The sequence below is a fragment of the Cotesia typhae genome, unplaced genomic scaffold (assembly GCF_013202065.1).
Source record: "Cotesia typhae breed Kobodo isofemale line unplaced genomic scaffold, CoteBio_Ctyphae contig_5, whole genome shotgun sequence".
Lineage (NCBI taxonomy): Eukaryota > Metazoa > Arthropoda > Insecta > Hymenoptera > Braconidae > Cotesia > Cotesia typhae.
Window position 1 is genome coordinate 12281610 of NW_027423757.1, and position 27975 is coordinate 12309584.

Consider the following 27975-nt stretch of genomic DNA (forward strand, 5'->3'; position numbering starts at 1 on the left):
AAATATTCTAAAATAAAAAAGCCCGAAATGGTGTGAAATATTTATTAAACTCAAACTGTACAAAGTATACTTAAATACTTAATCAATATTATTTTCTTATAAAAATATCTTCGACTTAATAATTTACTAATTAGCATTATTAAAAAAAAAAAAAAAAAAAAAAAAAAAAATGAACTGAATAATTTTATTAATTAAAAAATAATTTACAAGCCGATTCAATCGCTGATGGCCTCAACCTCGTCCTCGTTAATTTCATTAGCATTAGCGCCGTTCTCCATGAGATACTCAGCAGTGAATTCTTTAACGAGGTCCGCAATAGGCATAACTGGGAGCGGGGGATGCGACCCGGGGTGAGTCTTGCGGTGGCAAATAAGCCCGGGCTTCTGTGTGAACGCCTTGCCGCAAATATCACACACAAAAGGCCGTTTGCCGGTGTGGATAAGTACATGTTGGCGCAATTGCGACTGTCTGGCAAAGGCTTTATTGCAAATTGGGCAGTTGTGGGGTTTGCTGCCAGTATGCACGGCCATGTGCCGCTTAAATGAATCCTTTTTAGTAAAAGTCTTTCCGCATTCCGCGCAAACGATCTTCTCCCGCTTCTCGTGCTGCGTGAGCATGTGCTGCTCCAGATTTTCCTGAGTGACCATGCGCCGCTTGCAGATCTTGCACTCGAACTTGGGCTTAAAGTGGGCCCACTTCTGATGGACATACAGCGAGCCGCTGTTCTGACAGAGTTTACCGCAAACAGTACAATTAACCGGCTTCTCTTTGTGATGGAACCTCACGTGGTTGGTCAGGTCGCCCTTGACCTTGAACTGCTTGGGACAGAACTTGCACTGGTGCTCGAAAGTATCGGTGTGCTTGCGAATGAAATGTGACTGGAGCGAGTGCTTGGAGCGACACTTAAACCCGCAGACCACGCAGGGAAAGTCGACATTGCTGGAGCCCTTCTTGGGCCAGGTCTCGTGCTTCCGCTCCAAATGCGCCGCGAAGAGGTTCTTCTTGAGCGTCCGATAATCACAAACCGCGCAGACGTAGGCTCCGTCCTCCTGAATACAGACCTTCTTCTTGTGGGTCCAAGCCACGTGTTTCCTAAAAGCGATCTTCGAGGGAAAGGTCTCCGAGCAGAGCGTGCACCTAAACGAAGGCGTGCTCTTCGGTAAGATCGGCCGGTACCTGGTCTGCCGGTGGTTCTTAGTAGCAACAGCGACGGGGACTATCGTGGCCACCTGAGGAGCTTCTTGGAATTTCTCTACAGCACCAACGTCATCTACGTCTTCCTCGTTTTCAGTAGCGTACTCAATCACCTGGGAGTCTATGCTGTCGAACTCTATGTACTGCGGGACTTTCTGGGCCTGCTCTTCCTCTGTAATACTCTCACCTATTATGTTACCCTCTGTGTCTACCTCCTCCCCGTCGATATCTTCTTCCAACTCACCTTCCTCACCTTCATTCTCATTCTCATACTCCCCCTCTACGTCTCCCTCGCCTTCTTCAATCTCCTCCACCTCCTCGACCTCCTCGACCTCCTCCGCGTCGATAAACTCGTTTTGGGAAATCTGCTGGTCCATTTCTATTTCTTCCGGCTCGGCGAGCTCCTCTACTTCCTGAATCTGCTCCTCTTGCTCCTCTTCCAGCTCGCAATTATCGTTTTCTTGCTCGTTCTCGTAGTTATAGCCCTCAAAACTGTCGTTATTATTATCATAATCATTTTCATTATCACGATCGTCGTCATCATCATTATTTGTAATGCTGTCCTTTATTGACACAACATTCTCCGCGAGTTTTTCAATAGTGACAATGCTGCCTTCTATTTTGCACTCGTACAAATCGCCCCGAGTGGTTTCCTTACCGGACTCTGCCCCGCAGATATTGTTTATCAATATCGGCTTCATCTCAGTCTCCTCAAGCTCCTCGGAATTGTTCATAATACTTGTGTCGACGTCGTACTGATAGTCGTAGAAGCTAGCGTCATTCTCAACAGACATGTCGTGCTCATTCTCCTCCTCCTCCTGATGAAACACCTCGGTTTTGCACTGAACCGGCAGCTGATTAAAGTCTTTGATTCTTCGCTCTTCGGCTTCTGAGTCGTTTTCTTGCAAGACGAATTTAAACTCTCCGGGAGTGTGCTCTTGCGGCGCGAGCTCAAACTCCGGCTGATCCTCTTCTTCAGAGATTGGGATGTTATCTATGTTCACCGGCTCCTCGTCTTCAGGTACAAAGGCGTAATAAGGCTTGCCGTCGAATTCCAATATCTGCCATTTACGCATTACAACAGACTCTTTGTCAAAGATGAAAAATCCACGTGGATCCCCTGACGCTCCCGTTCTGCCGGATTTATTGAGGTATCTGAAACACCAGCGATGAATTTGTTAGTCATTATTTAGCGAGGGTACTACTGCGTAGTCGTAATAGATTTCGTGCGTAGATTTTATTAATAATATTTATTACTCATTATTTTTTATTGTTATTTTTTATGTTCACTTTATCTTAATTTTGATACCAGCTTTTCTTTTTTTGGTTTTTATAATTATATAATTAAATTTTACGATCCAAGTCATTGCTTTGTGTGACTGGCAGTGATTCGTGCTACAACATAAAAATATTATTAGTCATGAATAAATATTTAAATATTATCGACATTGATTTTTTTATTTATTTATTTATTTATTTATTTATTTATACAGTACATTTTGCTCAGTCGCAACAACTGATTAATTGTTACTTAATAATAAAACCATTGATACAAATTTTTAATTAAATTTTATTTAATAAAAAGAAATTATTTTCACTGGAAATAATTAAATTAATATAATTTAGTTAAACTTTTCTTTCACTTCTTTTAAAACTTTTTCAATGTCTTTAACCTAAAATTTTCACGAGCAGTTAAATACACTTCACTGTTTTAATAATTAACTTCACTTTCTATCACTGGTTCTTAAAATAAAAAAAATTAAATACTTACTCTTTTCTTTGACTAATTATTCAATAATTTTTATTTTTAATATTACTAATGTTTAATAAGCAAAAACTTACAGAGTAATTTATAATTAAATAACACACCGGCAATTTGTACTAATATTAAACATTAAACATTTAAATTATCAAGCAAAAAATTAATACCGCAAGTAGAATACGGACAATTTTTTTTTATAATCTGGAAATTAATATTATTAGTAATAATTTATTACAAAATAAATAAATTGTCACGTTTGCTACTTTCAGTGCTTAGAATAAAAGATTAAACACGATACTGAAGTCAGCTGACAGCTGTTAATTTTTTTAAAAATAAATTACAATATATATATAAAAAAAAAAAAAAAAACACTTTTAATAATTTTCTTTAAATTAATTTAACAGATATTTAATAATTTTTCTAATAAATACATTACTACATTAAAAAAATTGGGAAAAAAAAAAAAATGGACATTTAGAAATTTTAATAATAAATTAAAAATGCAATTTTTTAAAAATAATTTTTCAGAACAAATTTTCTTGTTAAATAAAATTAAAAAATAATTAAGTGACAGCTAATTTAAATATCATTAAATTTTTACAAATGAAATTTTTTTTTAATAATAATTTAATTGTTATAAAATTAGAAAAAAATTTTTAACATCAGTTAACTTCAGTGTCATGTAAAAATAATACTCAAGTTAGCTGACAGCTGTCAATTTTTTAAATTCTTGTAACAAATCAATTAAAAAAAAAAAATGTCCACTTAACTTTGTTTTAATTTTCTTTAAAAATTTTTTAACAAACAAATTAAATTTTTAATTTAATAAAATTTCTAAATATCAATTTTTTTCTAATTTACTTGTTAAAATGAAATATCTATTAAATAAATTTCCAGCATGCCAGTTAACTTCAGTGTCTTAAACAACCCTATTTATCGTAATTAAATTTATTTAGTGATAATATTTCCCAGAATATGATCAATAAGAACTCGAGGTAGCGGCGGATGGTTTCCAGGATGTGATTTACGATGACTGATTAATCCGGGCTTCTGAGTAAAGGCTTTCCCGCAGATATCACAAACATAAGGCTTGATACCAGTGTGGATCAATAGGTGCTGCTTGAGCGCAGTTCTTCTAATAAAAGTCTTCCCGCAGATCTGGCAAACATAGGGCCTGTCACCAGTGTGGATTCTCATGTGAATTTTCAGCCGACTGTTCCTGGAGAAAGTCTTCCCGCACTCGTCGCAGACCGCCTTTTCGCGCTTCTCGTGCTGTCGGATCATGTGCTCGTTAAGGTTCTGCTGAGTAACCATGCGCCGCTTGCAAATGTGGCACTCAAATTGCGCCTTGTAATGTGCAAATTTCTGGTGAACATACAGGGAGTTGCTGTTGAGACAGGTCTTGCCGCAGACGTCGCAAATAACCGGGTGCTCTTTATGGGAGAAGCGGATGTGGTTAGTCAAGTCGCCCTTAACTTTGAACTTTTTACCGCAGAACTCGCAACTAAATTTATAATCTTGAGTGTGTCTCCTCGCGATATGGATCTTAAGCTCGTACTTATTTTTGTTTTTGTACTCACAGAGGCTGCAACTGAACACTTCCGGGACGCTGGACTTCGAGGTGTGCTTCTTGAAGATGTGATTCAGCAAAGAGGACTTCTTCATGGCCTTGTAGTCGCACTTGTCGCAGGACAAAATTAAATTCTCATTGGCCATAATTCTGTGCCGGCGTTTGTGCGAGTACATCGTGTTCTTGTTAGTGCATTTGAACCCACAAGTGTCGCACTGTAACTCTCCAAGAATTTCGGTAATTTCTTTCTCACCCAGCAGCTCTTCATCCAGCGCCTCCTCGTTGATGGTCTCGTCCTCGCTCAGCCCTAGATTTTGATCCAGCGCTTCTTCATTAATTATTTCTTCTTCCTGTCCCGGCTCCAGTTGAGACAATTGCTCCTCTCCAAACAACTCGTAGACGACACTGTCCTCAGGACTGGAGAAACCCTTCAGCTCGGCTATCAGCTCTTCTTCAGTGACTATTTTAAACTCACCGCCGCTGGTGTCCAGCTCGTCGATTATCTCGTCGTCTTCGTCCACCTTGGAGCAATGCTCGCGCTCTCTGTGAGCTATCAGCTCTTCCTGGCGGTCGCAGTTGAACTGGCAGAGCCGGCAATTGAATTCCTTTCTATTATTATTGGATTTCTTCGAGCTCACTTTCCTCAGGACCATTTTGTTCAGCCGCTGGCTGATATTGTGATAAACTTTGTGCCGGTTTAACATACTCTCCAAGGGAAAATTTATATTGCACTTGTCGCAGAAGTAATTTTTTTTCCTCATTTTAGAAGACGCTTTCAAACTGGAGCTTCTTGTCTGCGATCTGGTGATCATTTTACCCACTCTTTTGACTACTCGGCTCCTATAACAAAAAAAATTACTGTCATTACTGTCTTTATTTCAGAATTGGCTTTTTTTTTTTTTTTTTTTCTTTCAATAATTATTACTTACTCAGTTAAAAAATTATCTTTTTATATTTTCACAACACTTTTTAATATTTAAACCACTTAATTATTTTTGCGATAATTATTCATAAAAAATAAATATAAAATTTTTATTTTTATTTTTATTTTTGTTGCAATAAATTTTACAATTATAAATTTATAAATATTAAATTAAAGCTTATGATATAAAATTTATTTGATGTTTAAAATAAAATTTACAGACTGGAAAAGCCGGAAAATTCAACTGACATTTAATTCCCCTGTGTGCTGCTGTTGATGCTTGAACGTTTATTTCAGCCGGAACTCAAATTTGCAATCATTTAAACGAGTAACTTTTGATGGGTTTCCAGTGAATAACTGCTTGCATAAAACCCAGCAGTTACTCACGTGCTGCTGAGTATCAAACTTTATAAATCTCATTGCGTTTTAAATAGTGTAACTTTATACTCGTCACTTTACAGATCTAATAAGACTTTAAGCTGCCTGTCTCGTATGTCGGTCATGATATTACCAAAGATCATATTTTATAATAATAATAATAATAATAATAATAATAATAATATTTCCTTTTATTTTAGAGAATTACGTATCCAACTTTCACCATCAATTGTACTCAAACTATTTACAAACTAATTAAACATTACTTGAGTTTGTTTTTTTACTTTTTTTTTTTTTTTTTTTTTTTTTTTTTTGTAAATAAATTAGCCGGTTTTTTTTTCTCACAATCTTTTTAGACAGAAGTTTACCCGTTTGCTAATTTATAGCCAATTATTAAGGATTTATAAGTTCTGAGAGCTTTTACTCAAACTTTTTCATTCTTGGCATCTTAAGTCTTGATCAGGATAATGGAATCGATCCTTTTAATTAATTTAAACTTTTATATTTTTCCTAAAAATAAAAAAATTAGTTATTGTTTAATTATAATCATAATAATAATATTTTTCATTATTATTATTATTATTAGTTTGGCACTAAAAATTTTATTTAGACGTTTTTAAAGATATAAGTTCATTTCGATGTTGCGCTCATCAAGAGCTTTCATTTGCGTACCCACATGCATTTTTATATATTTTTCATATATACATATATATAAATATATAAAATATATGAAAAATTGATGTGGGTACTCAAATGAAAGGTCTTGATGAGTGTTATGTGGGAGGAATGAGCTTATATCTTTAAAAATCTCAATAGTTGACAAGAAATAAGGTAATTTCTTAATTATCTATCTAGAGAGAGTATTTTTGGATGAAGTCTAAATACTTCATAATAAATTGACTATTTGTGATAATAATAAAAAACCTTGAAAAAGCACAAATTTAAATCAAAACCTTTTTCTGAATAATAATAAAATTACCTTTAATAAATTAACTATCCTCACTTTTATCTCTAACTCCATGCAGCAGCTCAGTAATTTTAATCGGCGGGGGAGTAGGATGTACTCCAGGGTGTTTTTTCCGATGAAGCATCATAGGTGATCTCTGAGTAAAGCTCTGATCACAAATATCGCACACATAAGGTCTCTCCCCAGTGTGAGTGAGTAAATGAACTCTCTGGGAGGACAAGCAGCTGAAAGTTTTCCCACAAACTGGACAGAGGCAAGATTTTTCACCAGAGTGTCTCCTGAGATGGTTGGCAAGTCCTTGCTTGAATTTAAACTCAACTCCGCACTTCTCGCACACATATTTAACCTTGTGGGACTCTTTGTGAGCGTTGAGGTTCTTCTGGCTCTTGAATTTCTTTTTACAAGTCACGCATTCGTACTCCTTAACTTTTAATTTGTGCTTGTAGAGAGTGTGAAAGTAAAGGGAGCTTCTTTTGGGATAAAAGCTCCCGCAAATGTCGCAGACAAAAGCCTCGGTGTCGTGGTCCTTGAGGTGGGTCGTAAAGTCCGATTGCACTTTGAATTTCTTTCCGCAGTGCGAGCACTCGTAATTATATTCATCAGTGTGCTTGCGGATGAAGTGGATCTTCAAATACGGCTTTGTTTTTGCCTTGAAGTTGCACAAACTGCAGGAGAAATATTCCAAGGGCTCGCGGTGGGTCTCCATGTGTTTGTTCAAGTACACCGTGCTTTTAAAGCTCTTGAAGCAAGTTTTGCACTTGTAGGGTCGCGAGATACTGTGCTTCAGCATGTGCGAGCGAAGCTTGCTCTTTAGATCGAAAGTCAGCGGGCAAATTTCGCAGAAGAATCTTTTTATTTCTTCTTTTTTAGATGAAGAAATTATTTTCGGAGCTTTCTTGCTTTTTATTCCCGTCGGGACTTTGATCTTTGTAATACTGTTAATGGATCCTCGAATTTTTTTATTTCCACAAGATCTAATCGGATTGTCATTAATTATCGGGTCTTCTTTTCTGGAGAATAAATTTGCTGAGCTAATGTCTTCTTTCTCTGACAAATTTACCTCCTTTGACCTAAAAAAATTTATAAATTGTCAATAAATTATTTTTATTTTAATTATAATTTAATAAACCCATGCAATCAATATAAATATTTAATCCAAGATAAAAAATAATAATCTTCCCGAATATTAATTACTTGCGCTTTAATTTATTTTAACTACTACTTTGGGTCGTCTTTTATTATCACCACTATGAATATTAAAATAACGATAATGACGACTCGGAAGCTCGTATTATCCGTAATTATATTCACAAATGATAACTTTTCATTCAGGACTTGACAAAGCTCTTGAAGGTTTAAATAATTCAAACAACTCTTGATTTATATTAACGATTTAGAAAAAAAAAAAAAAAAAAAAAAAAAATAATAATAATAATAATAAATTAGAGTTTTTCATGGAAATTTATATTATTGTTATAAAATATTAAGCTTACCTTGACAAATTTTCTTCTTTTAATAATTTTACAAGGTTTTTTTTTTTTACATTTAAAATAATTACTATTTTTTTAACCAAGTATATAAAATCTATTTGTGATGTAAAATCGAAGTAATACATGAAATTAATACATAAAAAGTTTTTTAACAATACTAGACTCTTATATGCCTATAATTTTATTATATCAACAATACTTAGTAAAAATCAACGCCTCAACATTAAAACACTAAATCACTATAGGAACAGTTTTTTTTTTTTTTTTTTTAATTATTAATTATTAATTATCAATAAGATAAAAATAAATTTTTAAATATAATATAATAAAATGGAATTTTTTTAACACATTTTGATACTTTTTAACAAAGTAATTAGTGATACAAAAAATAGCAGACTTTTAAACTGAAATTAAATTATCTGACAATTTTTTTAAAATAATTAAATTGTTAAAAAATAAAATTTTTAGAAAAATAATTTCTTATTTTAAATATTTTTTTTTTTTTTATAAATTTTTCTTACAATAATTAATTTATTAATTTATTTAATTATTTATCAAAAAAAAAAAAAAAAAAAAAAAAAAATTATCAGATGTAAAATTTCAGTAAAATAAATCAACAATTAATATTTCAAATGTCAGCTAATTAAAGTATTTACACACAAGTAGATTTCTGATGAGCAGTAAGATTTCCCTGGCAAGAAAATCCCCTGTGACAAATCTGACAAACATAAGGTCTCTCTCCAGTGTGTCCCCTCCGATGAATAGTCAGCGTAGATCGCTGAGAAAAAGCCTTGGGACACTGATCGCACTTGTAGGGTTTTTCTCCAGTGTGAACCCTGCGATGCATCCTAAGATTTTCCGAGTCAGTGAATCCTTTTCCGCAAATGTCACAGACATAGGGTTTCTCTCCAGTGTGAATGCGCCTGTGCTTCTTCAAATGCTCGGCACTGCTGAGACTTTTCCCGCAAAAATCACAGAGATAGAGCTTAGTGGGATTGTGGCTCTCCTTGTGCCTAAATAGCGAGCGCTTGGTAGCCAGAACCCTGCCGCAGATGTCACAAGTAGTGCTGGTGACTTTGTTGGCCTTGATTTCTGGATGAAAGCGCCGGCAGTGAGCGGAGAGCTGGCGCCGGAGGTAAAAGGAGCTGCCGCACTGCTCGCAGCCGAACGGCTTGTCACCGGAGTGGATGTTGTAGTGCTCCTGGAGGTCGCTGGCCTTCCGGAAGTGCTTATCGCAGTCGTTACACTTGTAGGGCAGCCCGGCGTTATCGGTGTGCTTGAGCATGTGGACCGTCAGAGCGGCCAGGACAGTGGTCTCGTAGTCGCACTCCTTGCACATGTAGCTGGGCAGAAAGTGAGTTTTTTCATGACGAGTCAAGTCGCGATACAGCCTGAATTTTTTCGGACAGTGCTTGCAAGTCAGGTCTCCGGTGGTGTGTCTCACCAGGTGCTTCTTGAAGTTGCTCCTGTGCCGGAAGACCTTGCTGCAAATATTGCAGACCAATTCCCGCCTGGTCCGGGTCTCTCCCTCGATTTTCCCGTCGATTTCCTTGTCGCTGGCCTCCAGGTCAGACTCAATCTTCCCCCGGTGGCTCTTCATGTGATTACGAAGACTCGACAAGGTTCTGAAGACCCGCCCGCACTCCTCGCAGGCGTTCCTCATGGGTCTTCTCCCGTGAAACTCTACTTTGTGCTTCTCAAAGACCGGCTGAGAGGCAAAGAACCTCGCGCAGGGCTTGCAGTAGTACGCCAAAGGCATGTCTTCCTGATTAGCATCCTCGCTGTCTTCTCGTAGCTTTGATTTATAGCAGACCTCCGAGTTCAGGGGGTACCCAGGGTCTACGTCGAGTATCTTATCTTCCTCTTGTTGCGCTGGGTCATTTGTCAGTCTTAGATCTTCATTTGTAATCGGGTAATACGAAGACACTTTGCAGCTGGGAGGCTGAGTGAATCTGAAAAGTAAAATTCAACGAATCCATAAATCATTTATTACCTCTTCGAGTTAGTTTATTTTAGTTTTATTTATACAAGTTTGAAACTCTCTTTAAATCTTCTTACGGAGAAAATCCTGTAATTTAAAATTATTAAATATAAAAGGTGATATTTAATATCAAACTCTTCAATCAGTATATTTTTTTTTTTATTCTTCGTACATTTTGTTACAAGTCTCGGCTCTCATAATACTTTTTTCTCTTTTATCACGATCACTTTTTTAAATATTAATATTTTATTATTCTATTTTATAAAAATTAATACTTTAAATATTTTTTTTTCTTTTTTTATTTTTGGCGACATGTATCATATCAGTTTGTATTCACAAAACCGGTTTCCAATCGATTAATCTGTGGTGCCTGGAACTTCTCCAACCTCAAGCATTACCACTTCAATTTCTTCCCACAAATTAAATGTAAAAATAAAATTTCACCATTTTTAATTTTTAATGATAAAAAATTTTGTCTAAAATTTCAACAAAAAATTAATTTTTGATTAATCATCACGTAGGTTCAACATTGTGAGCTTTACTGTGGACATTAAGCAGCGCCCTGGAGACAAATGATTTAGTGCAAACCGAGCACTGATACGGTCTTTGCCCAGTGTGGTAGCGTTTATGGATGACCAGGGTCGAGTGTTGAGTAAAAGATTTCCCGCAGGTGTCACAGCTGTAGGGTTTTTCTCCAGTGTGCGTGCGCTTGTGGACCACCAGGGTGGTCCTTTTGTGAAAAGCCTTGCCGCAAACATCGCAGACTAAAGACTTCTCTCCCCCGTGGAGCCGCAAATGGTCCTGGAGCGAGCCTCTGGAGGACACGGACTTTCCGCAGAGATGACAGTCGTACTTGTTCTCTCCAGTGTGAGACTTCACGTGGACCATCAGGGAGTTCTTGTAGGCGAATATCTTCCCGCAGAACTCGCACTGGTGCTTGATAGGCTTAAAGTCCGGGTCGTGGACTTTGGCATGCCTGACCAGCGTGTGATTGTTCGGGAATGACTTTCCGCAGTGGTGGCACACGTGCTCCTTGGCGCCGTGCTTGATGTTCATGTGGCCGTGCAACTCCGCGTTGGTGAAGAAACCCTTGCCACAGAGTTCACAGGAGCAGATGTACTTCTCGAAGTGTCTTCGCTGGTGCATCGCCAACTGGGACGCCTGGATAAAAGCGCGCCCGCACACGTCGCAGATAAAGTTCCGCTCCCGCGTGTGGATCCTCCGGTGCACTGCCAGGGTACTCGTTCGCTTAAATGACTTGTTGCAGATGTCACACTGGTACGGTCGCAAGTCGCTGTGCGCCACCAAGTGCCCCTCGAACAGGTTCTTCAATCTGAACTGCTTGTTACAGATTTTACAGACGTAATCTTTTTTTTCTTCTTTTAGTTTCTTTTGAATCTCTGGGCTTTTTGTACTGTTTATTAGCAACTCCGGCTTTATTTCCGAGTGAAACAATCTGAAAGTAAATCATTTTTTTTTTTTTTATAAGTGCTATTTTTATTGAGTTTTTACTCCAGCTTAATTTTATTTTTTTTTACTTAGATTAGTTTTTATTTGAGAGAAGATCTTTGCCGCAAATTCAAAATAAATTATTTTAATTTTTAATTGCTTAAATATTGGTCGTATAAATAATTTTTTTTTTTAAATTAGAGTTCAAATAATAATTTTAGTGTAATTTCAAAAATAAAATTCATAATTATTTTAATATTTGAACTTTTTATTAAAAAATTTTAATTTTTATAAATTACAGCTAAAATATATATATATATATATATATATATATATATATATATATTATTTTTTTTTAATCATAAGAAATTTTTTTTTTTTATTATTTTTAATATTAAAAATTTGAAAGATTTATTTTAAAATTCCGGCAAAAATTTTGATCCTATAATTATACGCTCGAATATATCACAACGAATCAATCATCAATCTGAAAAATAATATTAATAAAATTATTTATTGCAATAAAAAATTTTTTATTAAAAAATACTCACTTTAATTACCTGCCTAAAAATTTCTTCCCTTAAAAAAAAAAATTATTTCTTCACTATTAATTCTAAAATAAAACACCATGAGTGTCTAATAAAATAAAAACTCCAAATATATTGAATAAAATATATTTAAACATTTTTAAGAGCCTTAAATCTAATACATCCGTATAAAAATATCAAATAAAATCTTAATCCTGAAACTCTTCCTCCAGCTCCTCAAAATCAATAGCTTCAACCTTCTCGACCATATTTTTGTGTCCCTTCATATGAGCATTGAGCGATCCATGCTGGGTGAATCTTTTATGACAGACCTTGCACTCATAAGGCCTCTCGCCGGTGTGAGTCCTAAGATGAACAATCAAGTACTTTCTAACACTAAAGCACTTCCCGCAGACCTCACAAATATTAGGTTTTTCTCCAGTGTGTATCCTCATATGAACCTGGAGATAAGACTGACTGGAGACAGTTTTCCCACAGACCTCACAACTGATCCTATTTTCCCCGGTGTGTTTTTTAACGTGGCCCTTAAGCGAGGTCTTCCAGAAGGTCTCGTAGTCGCAGAGGTTGCACTTGAACTTCTCCCTCTGCGTGTGGCTTTTGGCATGGAGACTCAAGTAGGAGGCACTGGCGTAAGAGGCGTTGCAAACCCTGCAAACGAAGGGCCGCTCGCCGGTGTGGGTGAGAATGTGTCGCTGGAGAGACTGCTTGGTGTAGAACCCTCGCTGGCAGTACTCGCAGTGCGCGTAGTATTCCTTGTTGTGCTTCATCATGTGGAGCCGCAAGTCATAAGGAGACACCTTTGACATCCCGCAGATCTCGCAGCAGTACCGCTTGTTGTGCTGCTTCAAATGGATCCTCAGGAACTTGTCGGTCTTGAAGGGCTTGTTGCAGATGTGGCAGGGAAACGGTCGCTCCTCCTGGTGCATCTTCACCACGTGTCTCGCGAGTTTCTCGTCGTCGTAAAAAATTCTATCGCACTGCCCGCATTTCTCAGCTTTGGGCTTCCCGTGGTCCAGCCGGTAGTGTCGCTCCCACTGGTGAAAATTCCAGGACTCTTTCCCGCAGATGTTGCACTTGTACCTTTTTCCACTTTTGGGTTTTTCTTCATTTTTTTCCGGCTCGGATTTCACCTTCTCAGGGTCAGATTTCAGCTTCACTGGCTTTGGCTTTGGTTTTGGCTTTGGCTTTGACTTTGGCTTTGACTTGGCGGGGATAGTACTGGGGTTTACATTGACTGGATTATTAACACTGATTCCAGTGCTAGTCGGCTTCGCTGGAGGGAGAGACAGAGGGATCATCGGCGGTGGCTCCTTAGTGGCGCAGTTTACCCTCAGTAATTTTATCTTAATGACATTTAATTTAGGCTTGTCGTCTGAAGACTGGTTTGTCGATCCTTCACCCTCGTCCTGGATATTGTGCGTTAATACGTCAGATATTAACTCGCTTTTGATAGCTGTTATCGGTATTTGTTCTACGGTTGCATACTTCGCGTACGCGTACGACGGACCCAGACCAGTATACCTGAAAATTATAAATTGTGTCAATTCAACAAACCTGATTATTCTTTATTCTGATTTTTTTTTTTAGTGGTTTTTTATTTTGATTTTACCGTGAGATTTTTTTACTGTTTGCCCGGGTAAGAACTTTCTCGAGTTGCTAAAAATAAATTTTATATATATATTTTTTTTTCTATTAGGAGTGTATGAATAATTTTAATTTGTTATTTATTATTTATTATTAATAAATTAATTTTTTTTTTTTTTTTTTTTTTTAATATTTAATAAATAAAAATAATTTTAATTGCATTATTTACTTTAAATTGCGTACAATAATAATCAAATCCGATTATAAAATAAATTTAAATATTAAAAGCTTTCAATTATTATCATTATTCATACACCTCTAATTATACAATAATAGAGCTTAATTCTATTTAATTAATTACAAGGCAATAATACACGCTTAAATACTTTTTGATAATTAAAAACTATTATTAAATGAATGTAATACTGCTTTAAATACTGGTAAAAAAATCAAATAAAATTTTTTTAATAATTAAAGCGAGGGAGGAGGAGTTCGATGTGTGCGAAGATGACAAGTAAGCGCTCCGCGCTGAGCAAAAGCCTTCTCGCAGCGATGGCACTGGTAAGGTTTTTCCCCAGTGTGAGTCCTTCGGTGCTTCATAAGATACCTCCTGGAGGCAAAAGATCTTCCGCAGAACTCGCAAACTTCTGGCTTTTCCCCAGTATGAATCCTCACGTGAATTTTCATGTAGTCCCGGCGAATGAGCTTCCCGCAGTACTGACAAGGAAGCTGACTTTCTCCGGTATGAGTCCACATGTGTTCCTTGAAGCAGTAGCTGTAGAAAGTTTCAAACCCGCAGACAGCGCAGGAGTGTTTTTTCCTGGTGTCAGGCTGCTGGTGAATCCGCATATGGGTTTTGAGGTAGGCCTGGCTTTTGAAGGGTTTCTCGCAGACCTGACAGACGAAGGACTGGCCATTGGAGTGCTTGGTCATATGTGTCTTCAAATTAGCTTTTAAATAAAATCCTTTTTTGCAAACTGGGCAGAATTCAGTGAACTCCTTGTTGTGCCGCCGGGTGTGAATCGTCAGGTCGTACTCTGAAGTTTTCTTCGCGCCACATATGTGACACACGTGAGGACTGCCGTGCAGAGCCATGTGGACCTTCAGGTACTTTTTTTTCTTGAAAGTCTTCTCGCAGTTGAAACATTTGAACAAAACTGGAGTTTCTTTTTCTGCTTCTGAACTTTTGGGTGATTTTATGCAGCTGATGTCGTCAATAGTCGTGTGATGGGCCAGCAGGTCTAACTCTGTTTCAAAGTTTTTCGCACATGTCTCGCAACGGTAAGGATCTTTGATTTTTTTTCGCCTCTTACTTGATCCTCTAGATTTTTTTTTGCCACCGGTTCTGTAATTAAAAAATTCCAAGTTTCAACCAGCGAGCTGATTACACATGCTGGCGAGACGCAAAATCAGAATGCCAACTGGTCATGCTCCAAACTGGGAAATTATTTCCTAGAGAATTTAAATCGCATGCAATTATTATTATTATTATTTTTTTTTTTTTTTTTTTTTTTTTATTTATTACTACTTGGAAAGAAAAAAATTAGACGGCATATCCTCTCACATATTATACTCAGTGTTATCTGTGGTGAAAAAAAATTTTAGATCATGTCAAATATAATCCAGATTATACTAAATTATTTTTAAATTATACTCAGTAAAATCTTGGATTATATCTGATATTATCTGAAATTTTTTTTCAGATCAGGATATCCAGTGTAATTTTATTTTTTCCGTATACTTATTGAATAAATTTTGAAAATTTTAGGAGTGAGGAAGGTCAAGGTTAAAAAACAAAAATAAGATTTATTTATTTGAAAAGTATATAATTTTATTTAGATATTTATACATAATCAAAAAAAAAAATTCTTAGAAGGAAAATAGACACCTTTGAAAATAATTTCATTTAAAATATATTAAAAATAGCTGTTGACGGTGATTAACCAAAAATATTAGATTATATAATTAAAAAAAGAAAAAAATATTTATTAATTAATGTAGATAAATCTAAATAAAATATCAATTCTATCTATTTTTTATTCAAATAATTAAATACAAAAATTACTCGATTTGTAGGCAACATTTTCGCTTTAAGAACAAAAAAAAATATTCTTAACTTGCGTTTAATTATTTACATATAAAATTATAGTCTCGCTATTAACTCACCAGCCAACATTTATAATTTTTTTTTTTTTTTTAATAATTATTATTACATTTATAAATTGATTTATTGATCCATGCGGCACATAATTATCAAAAAATTGCACTTTAGATTATTTTAGCGCCATGGAATGTTATAAAAAAAAAAATGGCAAATTATTTTGAAAGTATATCGAACGATCGGTGGCTAAAATGCTTTTAAAATAACTAGAAAAAAATATATTTACTCTGTACAAATGCCGCGGACAGATCAATGTGATCATCAACTTTAATCAATTATTTAATCATTTTTTTATTTATTTATTTATTTATTTATTTATAATTGTATTCATTTATTCATTTTTCTTACTAAGGCACGGAATCTTTGTTTCGCTCTTAAACAAAGTAGAAACTTAAATATGGACATTACTCAATAATTAAATCGTTTAAGATTTATATACATTTTCGAAAGAGTAGTCTTATAACTTCATCAAACATTTGATTACGCTACCTAAATAAACAAAAAATACTGAAGCTCACCTTTAATCAAGTGGTTTACTTTTAATTTAATATAATTAATAATAATAATCGTTGCTATAAGTGTATTAAAAAAAAAAAAAAACTAATTTTATACACTGATAAAAAATTAGCTTGACTCAGGAGCCAAAATTTTGAACCAAAAATACTATTTTGAAGAAAATTGATCAAGAAATTTATTCTTGATTCCAATAAATTTTTCTTGTCTCAAGAAAATCATTTTTCTCAAAATGGTAAGGTAAAATACCCAATTATTGATATCTTTTTTCTTTAAATGTAAAAATATTCTACTTGGAATGAAAATTAAAAATTTTTTTAATCTAAAGGTCTTAAAAATTATAAATAATATATTCACAATAGAAATGAATAATTTCATTAATTGAATAATTACAAAAATCAAAGAAAATTCAAGATTTTGGCTCAAAAGTCAATTTAATTTTTTTAATCAGTGTGTAATCAAATAACGAAGTCAAATTTTAGCAACATAACTTATTGACAACGGATAGATTTATTATTCTAATATTTATATATGCATAACAGTTACTGAAATAAATAAAGTTTCCCGTAAAAACTGTATACAATTATTACCATAATAATAATTATAATAATATTCTATTAAGTATAATAATATAATCTCATATCGTCAATAATCTTTACTATTACAGCTACTTCAATTACTTAAATTTTAAATTTTAATTAACCGGTAGTAAAGTTGAGGCGTTTAATAATTTTTGTGCTTTAGAATTAGTCGGCAAACGAAATCCGTAGAAAAAAAAAAAAAAAAAAAAAGAAAAGAAAAAAAAAAGAAAAATTACTCACAACTTATAGTAATATATACAATTGTAAAAATTTATCTTGTTCGAAAGTATTTAATAAATCTAACCGGCGAAACACGTTAATAAATCCTCCACAGTAATATCACCACCAAAATAACTTAACCGGACAATAAAACCGAAACTGTCTCAATACGTGTCTGAGGGTGATCGTGGAATTCCTCGTGCTGAAGTTCATCAGGATGCAAGTCATCAGCTTGTAACTGGTCAGTGATGTGCTCGGTGATGTGATCAGGCTCATTCATGGAGTCGCTCATCTCCAGTTGATCATGAAAGCTTTCTTCCTCGAGATGGTCTGGCTGGAGCTGTATTTCGTGATGAATGTGCTGCTCGCGAGCGTTCTGCTTCGCGTGGGTCTTCAAGTGGCTGTTGAGCATCGTCTTGGAGGCGAAGGACTTCTCGCAGATGGTACAGGGGTAGGGTTTGTCGCCAGTGTGTCCGCGGAGGTGGACCACGAGAGTAGTGCGCTGGGTGAATCTCTTCTCGCAGTGGGTGCACTGGTGCGGTCTCTCGCCGGTGTGGGTTCTTCTGTGGACACTCAGGTAGTTCTGGGAGATGAAGCTCTTCCCACAGTGGTCGCAAATGTGCGGCTTCTCCCCAGTGTGCTTCCGCATGTGGACCGTCAGGTAGGTCTTGCTGGAGACGGACTTGCCGCAGATGGAGCAGATGTAGTCGCTCTGCTGGCCGCCGTTGCCGTGGGTCCGCATGTGGACCATCAGGACCTGCTTCCTGGAGAACCGCTTGTTGCAGAGCTTGCACAGGTGCTTCTTCTGGGGAGGAACGTAGTTCGGCTCGTGGAGCTTGGCGTGCAGTCTGAGGCCTTGCTGGTACCTGAAGGTCGCGCTGCAGGTGTCGCACTGGAAGGGCATCTCCTGGACCTGCTCCTGCTGGTGTACCTTCTGGTGCTCCTGCTGGTGTTCCTCGAAGCTGTCCACAGAGTAGAACCTCCGGAAGCAAACTTCGCAGTCGAATTTGTACTCTTGCTCGTCGTGATGCCGCTTATGGCTGACCAGGTTCTTCTTGTGAGGCGTAACGTAATTACACTGACTGCAGGAGTAGTACTTAGGCTCGGAAATGGTGTGCGTTTGCTGCTCGTGTTTGTTGAGAGCCCCAGCGGTCAAAAAACCGCGCCCGCAGCTATTGCAGACGTAGACGACCTTGCTGTCATCGATCTCCGTGGACTCGATCACCTCTTCTGCAGTGTCCTCTTCTATCTCCATGATCTGGTACTCCTGCTCCGACCTTAGGTGCTCGTGCGTACTTAAGTGCAGCTCCAGATCTTTGTCGTTCAAAAATCTATCCCCGCATAGTTCACAAATAATTCCCTCGCCGCCTGGTACGATTGCCTCTTCAAGATTCTCGTCTTTAGCTACGTGAAGATTCTGCTCTGTGAGCACCAGGTCGTGGCTCGAAACTTCGCACAGTACCTTTATTCCGTCGATGTTGCACTGCTCCGGAGATATGGTCGTCAGTTTCGTTACAAAAAATCTGCAAATAAGAGATAATGTCAAGTCAATTAACCACGTTATTACTACACCTATTTTTATATTATAATTTCCTAGATGTTCAAACCGTTTACAGTTTTGTCTTATTTATTTATTTACATCAGAATAATAAATTAATTCTAACGACGCAGATGGTTGTTAATATTTTATTCAATTTTTTTTAGTCGATTCAATTTACTGAATTAGAATCAATCAAATAGAAGAGTTCTAGCCTAGAAAAAAAAAAAATAAAAAAATATACACTGGATACTATAATGACATAGAATCAGAATATAGACAGATATGTAATAGTGTATCTAGGTAGTGGTGGTAGTAGTAGTAGTAGTAGTAGTAGTAGTAGTAGTAGTAGTAGTAGTAGTAGTAGTAGTAGTAGTAGTAGTAGTAGTAGTAGTAGTAGTAGTAGTAGTAGTAGTAGTAGTAGTAGTAGTAGTAGTAGTAGTAGTAGTAGTAGTAGTAGTAGTAGTAGTAGTAGTAGTAGATTGATAGATAGATAGATAGATAGATAGATAGACAAACAGACAGACACATGGCATAGGTAATGTAAACCTTGCGTACATTCGTGATAATGATAACAAAGAAAAAAGTATAAAAAGTCGTTGACCGTTTGGTTGTACATCTAAGTTGGTCATCCAGCGCTGCGTTGTACAAAGAGCCCGCGAAAACTTATCGATCATATTCTTCTTCTGTCGGGTATGGTCTTTATATGGTCTTTATTTTACGTTTTATTGGACGTATAATATGGAAATAGACGCAGGCGCGTGGATAAACTTGCCAACGGGAACATCTGTCTGTTGTAGTTTACTCAATTATAATCGATCTGGTAATTTAACAATTACAGGCCTTCCGTTTTTAGATTTTTCAACAACTCTTCAACTGCTAACTGTTATTGTCATTTTATATTCCACTTGTATTTTTATTTAATGATATCTGAAAACAATAAGCGGGAAATTATCCTACCAAGTATTAAATAAAGTTCTGTCGACAGCAAGGCTTTAGACAATGAACTGGCTGTTGATGATCTAAATCTTACCTTTATCCAATTAAAGAAAGAAAGAAAAAAAAAAAAAAATCTGTAATAAAAAAGAACTTAGAAAATTATTTTTTAATAATTTAAGAGTTTTAAGTTGATAAACATTTTGAATATTTGTTTATTTAATTAAGTACTGAGTTATATAGACGAAATTAAAAGAAAAATAAAATAATAAATTAATAAAACAACCGACAGTAGATGTAGAGTATAAAGGCATGAATTGCCTCCAAGTATTACACAAAATAACATAGAATATATAAGTAGTAATAATGATCAATATGAAAGGTTTATACTATACGGACAATTGATTAGTCTAATATAATATCACTGTTTACAACTTATACTTGCCGGCTAAGCGCTTTTCCCGCAACTTGGCAACTTGATTATATTTTATTATACCTATATGATCATCTATGATTTTATGTCATATCACGCAAAAGTTAGTTTTGTTAAAAAGTACGTTTTATCAACTTGGCAATAACTGAAAGAGTCCACTCAAAGATTATACAAGCGACTCCTTAATATTCACTTAGTGTAATAATAATCAAGGCACTTTGAATTCTTTAGTTACTTTTGTTATAAGTTTTAACTTTTATCTTTAACCTTATTCTTATTTTTTCGTTACTTATTTTATGTATATTTAACTATTAATTTTTAAGTTTCGCGATACCGCGGTGTTTTGAGTAATAACGTCAATTTTTAATCGACTGACATATTGCGTTGCTAATGCCAAAAGGGCGTATAAAAAAAAATTTTTTTTTTTCTTATAAACCAGAAAAATGTATAAAAGCTACTTTGACTATTTTTTTACACGTGCTCTTTTGACTTGAAAATTTTTTATCTTAAAACCAAAAAAGCGTAAGTTAAAAAAAATTATTTTTCGCGTTTTTCAACCAAATTTCAACTTTTATACATTCCCTAATTAATTGAAGAAATAAAAATTTTTTTATACGCCCTTTTGGCTTTAGTAAAGCGATATCAAAGGCACATAGTAATATTGGCCGGCCGTTTAAAACAGCAATTGGAGCAACTATTCAATCTGTATAATCCAACTTTAGTTTCTATTCGGCCCTATTATACTATCCGCTAATCTAGAGTATTAATAACAATATGTATACATATATTTATGATAATAGTAATAATAATAATAATAAACATAAGAAACAATTATCACAGGAAAAACGTGAAAATGATAAAACATAAATAATTAATGTTTCTTCATGTGATTGAGCATTATTGTACGCGTGACGAAACCCTTTCCGCAGAGAGTACACGTGTAGGGACGCTCGCCAGTGTGGTAGCGGCGATGAACAGTGAGAGTGGAGGCCTGAGTAAAGGATTTGCCGCACATGGCGCACAAGTAGGGCCTCTCGCCGGTGTGGATTCGCTGGTGAACGACGTAGTACTTGCGATGGGTGAACCCCTTGCCGCAGACATCGCAGACCAGAGGCCGGGATCTGTGAACGGCCTTGTGGCTGGTCAAAGACTCGATAGTGTGGAACTGCTTGGTGCAGGAGTCGCAGGGGTAGGACACCGGGGCGTCGAAGGCCGGCTTGTCCATCACGCTGCTGGTCGAAGTGGGCACCGTTGGAACGTGGTTCATGTTTGTGGGGGACGGGTTGCTGACCAGGCCCGGAGCCGAGCTCTGGATGATCGACTTGTGGGTCTTAGCGTGGTGGTTGTACAGGGTGCGAGTCTCGAACCTCATTGGGCAGCGCGGGCACGTGTAGGGCTTGTCTTGGCCAGTCAGGTGGATCTTCTTGTGCCGCTCCAGGAGGGTCCGGTACCGAAAGCTTGCCTGGCAGCGGTCGCAGTTGAAGGTCTGCTCGTTGGTCTGGTCAAGCGGTGGAGACATCAGCGTAGTGTTGGTCACTATCACATTATTCTGCTGATTTTGCTGATGCTGATGCTGCTGCTGCTGCTGCTGCTGTTGGTGCTGCTGATTTTGCTGCTGCTGGAGAATTTGCTGGTGGGACGTCTCGTGCATCCGCAAGTGTCCCAGGTTCGAGAACATCCGCCCGCAAATTAAGCAAGAGTACTTTATCTGGCCGTTGTTGTCGTTCGCGTCCAAGCGACGGCGCAGGTCGTTGCTGTTGATGTTCACCTGGTGATTCATTCTGATGTGGTAGTTCAACTTGAGCGCGCTGCGGAACTCCAGCCCGCAGCTCAAACACTGGTGGGACTCGGTGTGAACCTCCAGTTGCTCCAGCGGAGCCATCTGCTCCAGCGGGATCATTGAGGATGGGTGTGAGGGATGCAGGTACGGGGAGGACATCGGAGCGATGTACTGAACCCCGGGCGACATCATGCTTGTGTAGTTGGTTAAAAACCCTGGCTGGAGGTTGCAGCAGTTCAGGTAAGAGCCGTCGTTGATGTCCGGCGATGGCGACAAGATTTGACGGAGCATTCCAGACAACCCACCGAAGCTCTCTGTCTCCCTGTAATTGACACAAACACCCATCGACACAATCCTACGGAGAATAGTGCCGTTTACAAATGTGTGGATTTATTTTTTTTGTTTTGATTTTTTTTTAAATCTTTTTGCATCCATTTGCAGACTTTAACACGATTAGCAGGCGGTGATGACATATAGTTTAAATAATAATTGTAATAATAATAATAATAATAATAATAATAATAATAATAATAATAATAATAAATTATTTGATGTATATTTTGCGAGTGATTCTGCCAAATGGCCGTGCAAGGTGCTGAGCATTGCTGAGACTGTCATTCGCGTTATTTTTCATCTTAATTTATTTCTTTTGGATTATTTATTTAATTATTGTCAATTTTTAAATATTAATTATAAAAAAATACAAATGCTTGTATTTTTTTTTTTTTTTTTTTTTAATATAATTATTAAGTCTTGTTACTGTTCTATAAAAAAAATGATAAATAAAAAAAAATATTATCGTTGAAGCTTAATAATAATAAAATAGTTTACCTCACCTTAAAACAGTAATCCAACTCCGATCCGGAAATAATAAATCTTCCGGACTGCTTGTGCAAGTGATTTCTTCAATATTATTTTATTACACTCGCACTCACATCGATCGGATGTTTAGTTATGCTTTGTCGTAATCTGAGTAATAAAATTCAGTAGAACAAAAAAATAAATAAACAGTCTTATAGCATGACACTGGCGCGCAATGCAGCCAAGTAATCAGCAGTTAAAATATTAATTGTCAAGTTAAATAAGTTTTTAGTTTAAAAGAAATAGTGGTAATAATATTTAAATAAAAAACCGAACTGGATGACGGAGAAAAAAAAAGTGGAAGTATCTGAGAGAGGAAGGCGCTGGAAAATGTGATGGCAGAACCGCGGATGCGACAGCAAACAGCTCAGCACGTGATTCGGGGAGACCGCAAAGGCCGCGGCGGTCATCCAACACACGGTTAGTCACGGCCAAAGGAGCCTCTAGCGATTCTTTCTTTATCTGCTAGTGCGCGCAGAAAACCGGTTCGCCAAAATAAAATACCAAGCACCCTCTCATCAACTTTACTTTATCCTCTCGTGTTCTCAAGAAGGACGCACTCGCTAAAGCACTACGATAATGTCCTTCTTGGATGTAATAAAAATATAATTTTAAGAGCGTTAAAATGAGTTTTTAAAAACGGGCAATAAATAGTAGAAAAATTATTTAGTTTAAAAAAAAAAAAAAAAAAAAAAAAACCTAGTGGAAAAAAATCAATACTCGCCTTTTAATAAATTTTTATCTGTCTCTCCTCTTGACTCCTCAGTAAATAATAGGACTCTTCTTTTTTCATTGATATTCTTACGAGTCAGTCAAGCACTAGATCGATGGCTTAGCTTCGTTTTTACTCAAATTTTTTTTTTTTTTTTTTTTTTTTTTTCCCAAAAATTTCACTATTAAATTCTGATAAAACACGCTTGCAAAAACGCGTATTTTTTTTTTTAATAAATATAAAATGCCTTGATCACATTGTGCTTGCCAGTTTAAATAAAAATATTGACAATAATAAAATATAATAATAAATAGTATATCAATAACAGTGAAATATTAATAATTAATAATAGTAAATAAATAAATAAATAAATAAGTATGTAACTTGTTGCGTGGAATGTTAGGTAAAATATATATACATAAATATATAAATATGTATAATTAATAAATTTGATAAGAGTACTTTTGAATTTGTCTGAGTGGATGGAGGTCAGTGAATCCTTGGCCAGTCGAAGTAATAGGCAAGTTACGAAATTCACGACCTATCGATTGTCAGTGATTTGTTTCGGTCAGCTCTGACCGAGTGCGGCATAGTGCCATCACGTAAAGCGTGGTATACTTTATCGACACATCAACATAAACAAAATATTGTCCAATGAAACCAGATAAATTAAATAGCTACTAATAATTAATTAATAACACTCTTGAAATCATCAGATATGAAAAAAATATATGTATGAAATCGGTGGTGAATTTTTAAAATATAAATTTATCTGTTTGCAGTGAACAAATAATTCCGACCGACGGCGTTTACATCAAAATTTATTAACAAATTAGCAATTTTTTTTTTTTTTTTTTTTTTTTTTTTTTTTTTTTCTTAATAAATATTTAATTTAATATCTTGTGATATGAACGCCGTCAGACACATGCTATCGATTCAAATACACATACAATATTTATAGATGTCCAGCAATTTGCATATTTTATTACATTATTGATTTGAGAAAAGTGCAGTAATATTTTAAATAACGATAAAAAAATGTCTCAACTATTTTTCAAGTACAATTGATCAGATTGCTGGACACCTGAGGGCCAAAGATGGTTGTGGGGTGTGTATGCACTTACCTCAATGACAAAAACGCTACATGTTTTATTACCCAGACTCAAGACTCTACTGTTAATTATCAATCAATCAAGGAAAAGTTATAGTTCAATTTCTGATTTTAAAAATAAATTCAAAACTTTAAGATTTAAAATTGAATCGACTGATTTGAGAATAAAAATTGTTTGTGTTAAAAAAAATTGTTTGTGATCACCACAACTTTTAATACATCTTTGGCCGTTCACACTTTTACAAACGGAAATAAAGAAACTTACCCAGTTTTGGTATTGTCTTCAGACTGCTGAATTCCCATCTCCGTTATATCTGCGATTTTTTGCTGCTGGAGTCCTGAGGGTCCGGCTTCGTTGCACGATAACACGTTCACGTAAGAAGTTGATTCCATCGACCTGCTACCACTTGTGTTTTCACTCTCCTCCTTCACAACTTGTAGACCTGATTTTAAAATTACAATTAGTAAAAAAATCTCGTGAAATACTCTCAAAAAAGAAAAAATTAATAAAAAATTAATGAATTAAAAATAATAAAATTATACCGTCGTCGACATCACAATCGTCATCAGAATTGTCATCTTCTTCGGTGTCAATCTCTTCTCCATCTTTCCGCATACGGTTACCAGTCGCCTGGACACTCGTCCCGGCAACCGACTGGATATTTTGTAAATTGTCCGTCGAGCTCATCGACACTGCGGGCATCTGTTGGTTCATGATGATTGGCAAACTTAGGCTCATATCATCGATCATGTTGATCTCTATGCTGTTGGATTGCTCCTCATTGGAGATTACTGTTACGTTTATTCTGTTGTCTGCCTGCTCCTGCTTCATCATATTCTGCAATGAATTATCGAACTAGTATCGTCATTTTAAAATCTATATTATTAAGAGAATAAAAAAAATTTTGTTTCCAGGATAGTCATGTGATAAAATTGGTTTTTTTCGTGAAATTTTATGTCATTGCAAAAGTATTGGCTTAAATTTGTGCCTTTTCAAGGTTTTATATCATTCCCGACGATAGTTAATTTATAATGATAAATATTAAGGCTGCACTCAAAAATTCTCTATATCTCGGAACATAATTTAAGAAATGACCTTGTATCTTGTGAACTAATGATATTTTTAAAGATATAAGCTCATTCTAATGTTACTCTCATCGAAACCTTTCATTTGAGTACCCGCATCAATTTTTTATATATTTATAATTTATGAATATTATATATACGTATATATGAAAAATATATAAAAATGCATGTGGGTACTCAAATGAAAGCTCTTGATGAGTGTAACATTAAGATGAGCTTATACCTTTAAAAACATCAATAATTAAAAAAGTACAGTACAATTTATTAAAATTCATTATTTAATAAAGCAAAATTTAATTTATTCATAGTTCACATAGTGACTGCAAGGTTGCTAGTATTTAATTAATTAATTAACCAGCTGATTGTATGAAAAAAAAAAAAAAATAAATAAATAAATAAATAAATAAATAAAAATAAAAATTACCGAATTCATAACTTCTTGCTCGTAACCCTGTTTGTCCTCGAGTCCAACTTCCCCGAGCCATTGCATCAACTGTTTTTCAGCGTTGGCCGTGGTGTTGTAAAACTGATAACACAGTTCTACCTTGTAAGCACAGTCATCGCATATTTTTTTTGGCAATTTGTCTTCTCTGTTCACCTGTAAAAACAATTATTAATTTATTAGCATCTTAACAATTTTTTTTCTTCATTTTTTTTTATATTACATTACAAGTTATTTTTATCGTGTCTTTGAAAAGTATAGAGATAGCGTCTAGTTCTCGGAAGTTTACTGGTAATTGGAATGAACCGGATCGATCTCAAGACAAAGCCGTCATTAACCCGTACGTTTAAAAACTACTGCGAGTAATTTATTCATTGCCATCATGTGCTGATGAATAAATATTTTAGTTAGCGACAATTTTTTTTTTCTCCAAACAAAAGCAGGTATATTTTTTTTATTATTTACAATCAACTGATTTGCTGATATGAAATAAAATAAAATAAAATAAAATAAAATAAAATAAAATAGACTGAGCTACAGGTGACTGACTAGCGTGCTCATATTTAAAATAATTAAAATTGCGAATAAATAAATAATTAATTAACAAAATTAATTTATTTTAATTAGTAAGCAAAAGCGCGGCAATGGCAACGCGTCCTGTAAATAAAATAAATTAAAAAGCACAGAGGAATGAAATAATATAATATAATATGTTTGATGCATTATTTATGTTTGAATATCCATATTTTGTAAATTACTGTTTGTAAATATAAATATAGAGAATAGATGTACAGTAAGTGATAGTTAAAATAAATAATTGAGTGAATACGCATGTAAAATATGATATATTCGGTGATTGAGAAGCATTTAATAGATAATATATTGTAAAAAAAAAAAAACATTTAGAGTCGTCAAGATGGCGACCGAAAAGTGTGCATGGCGTAGTTGGCTTACCTTGACCGGCAGACAGAAAGCTATCTTGTGGAATATTTGTCTGGCATCGCCGTCGCCCTCGAATATCGGGACGGACACTTGATCCTTAACAAGACACAGGCGGCACAAATCCATGTAATCAAATGTGGACATGATTTTAATAGTGGTGATATTAAAAACGCCAGTTCGCGACACCAAGCCGCGCCCGTTGGACGCGTAAGTATAATAAAGTTCGTTTATGGAGAGCGGCACTAACGAAACAGAGATTATACTGTTCTCATTAGAGAATCTGGTAGTGCTTTGGTTTGCTTTGCAGTCTCGTCCGTCCTAGCACACCTTAGAGCACACGATCACACCACAACTAAAAGCGAACAAGACCGTATTATAGCGTACAATATTACGTACGTTTATCAGTATAGAGTATTAGTTTAGTATATATGTTTTATATTATATATGTTATGTGTTATAATGTATGCTTTCCCTTACCAGTCACCAGGTTGTTGCTTGTCGGCTGCGCGGTAAGTATATGTGTTGTTTTGTGGCCGAGACTTGCTCTTAGCTCTCGTACGATTACGGAAAATGGACGACGTTCTTCCTCGCTGCTATAGCCTGTGCGAAAAATGGCGTCGGGTGGCTCCGCGACGCTTCGGGACTCTCCGGAGCGCTAGTATCGATCTGCCGGATGGTCAATGCGGTGCGATGCAACGACCCCAGCCGACGCGCTACCTCTAAGTATTAACCAATCTCTCTCTCGCTCTCCCAGTTACTCTCCCAAGCTAAAATCGAATGCGGTCTCTTTGTTCTTGCCAACTATACTCCCTGCAG

The 27975-nt window shown here is 35.7% G+C and overlaps 3 protein-coding genes across 3 annotated transcripts; all 3 read right to left on the minus strand.

Annotated features, from left to right (window-relative positions):
- Nucleotides 1–143: 143 nt before the first annotated feature.
- Nucleotides 144–27881, minus strand: LOC141531010 (uncharacterized). The gene is made up of 6 exons (XM_074248476.1): nucleotides 27637–27881; nucleotides 27172–27511; nucleotides 26200–26373; nucleotides 25233–25527; nucleotides 24955–25132; nucleotides 144–2349 (listed from the first exon to the last, which is right to left on the minus strand). Exons 2-6 carry the CDS (start codon nucleotides 27301–27303, stop codon nucleotides 216–218), a joined length of 2913 nt encoding a protein of 970 aa, XP_074104577.1. The 5' UTR covers nucleotides 27304–27511; nucleotides 27637–27881; the 3' UTR covers nucleotides 144–215.
- LOC141531495 (uncharacterized) lies at nucleotides 15865–22365 on the minus strand. Its single transcript, XM_074249344.1, has 2 exons — nucleotides 21101–22365; nucleotides 15865–18842 (listed from the first exon to the last, which is right to left on the minus strand). The coding sequence occupies exons 1-2, from the start codon at nucleotides 22348–22350 to the stop codon at nucleotides 17456–17458; spliced, it is 2637 nt and encodes an 878-aa protein (XP_074105445.1). The 5' UTR covers nucleotides 22351–22365; the 3' UTR covers nucleotides 15865–17455.
- On the minus strand, nucleotides 18854–19899 carry LOC141531017 (uncharacterized). The gene has a single exon (XM_074248486.1). The coding sequence runs from the start codon at nucleotides 19531–19533 to the stop codon at nucleotides 19156–19158; it is 378 nt and encodes a 125-aa protein (XP_074104587.1). The 5' UTR covers nucleotides 19534–19899; the 3' UTR covers nucleotides 18854–19155.
- Nucleotides 27882–27975: the final 94 nt, after the last annotated feature.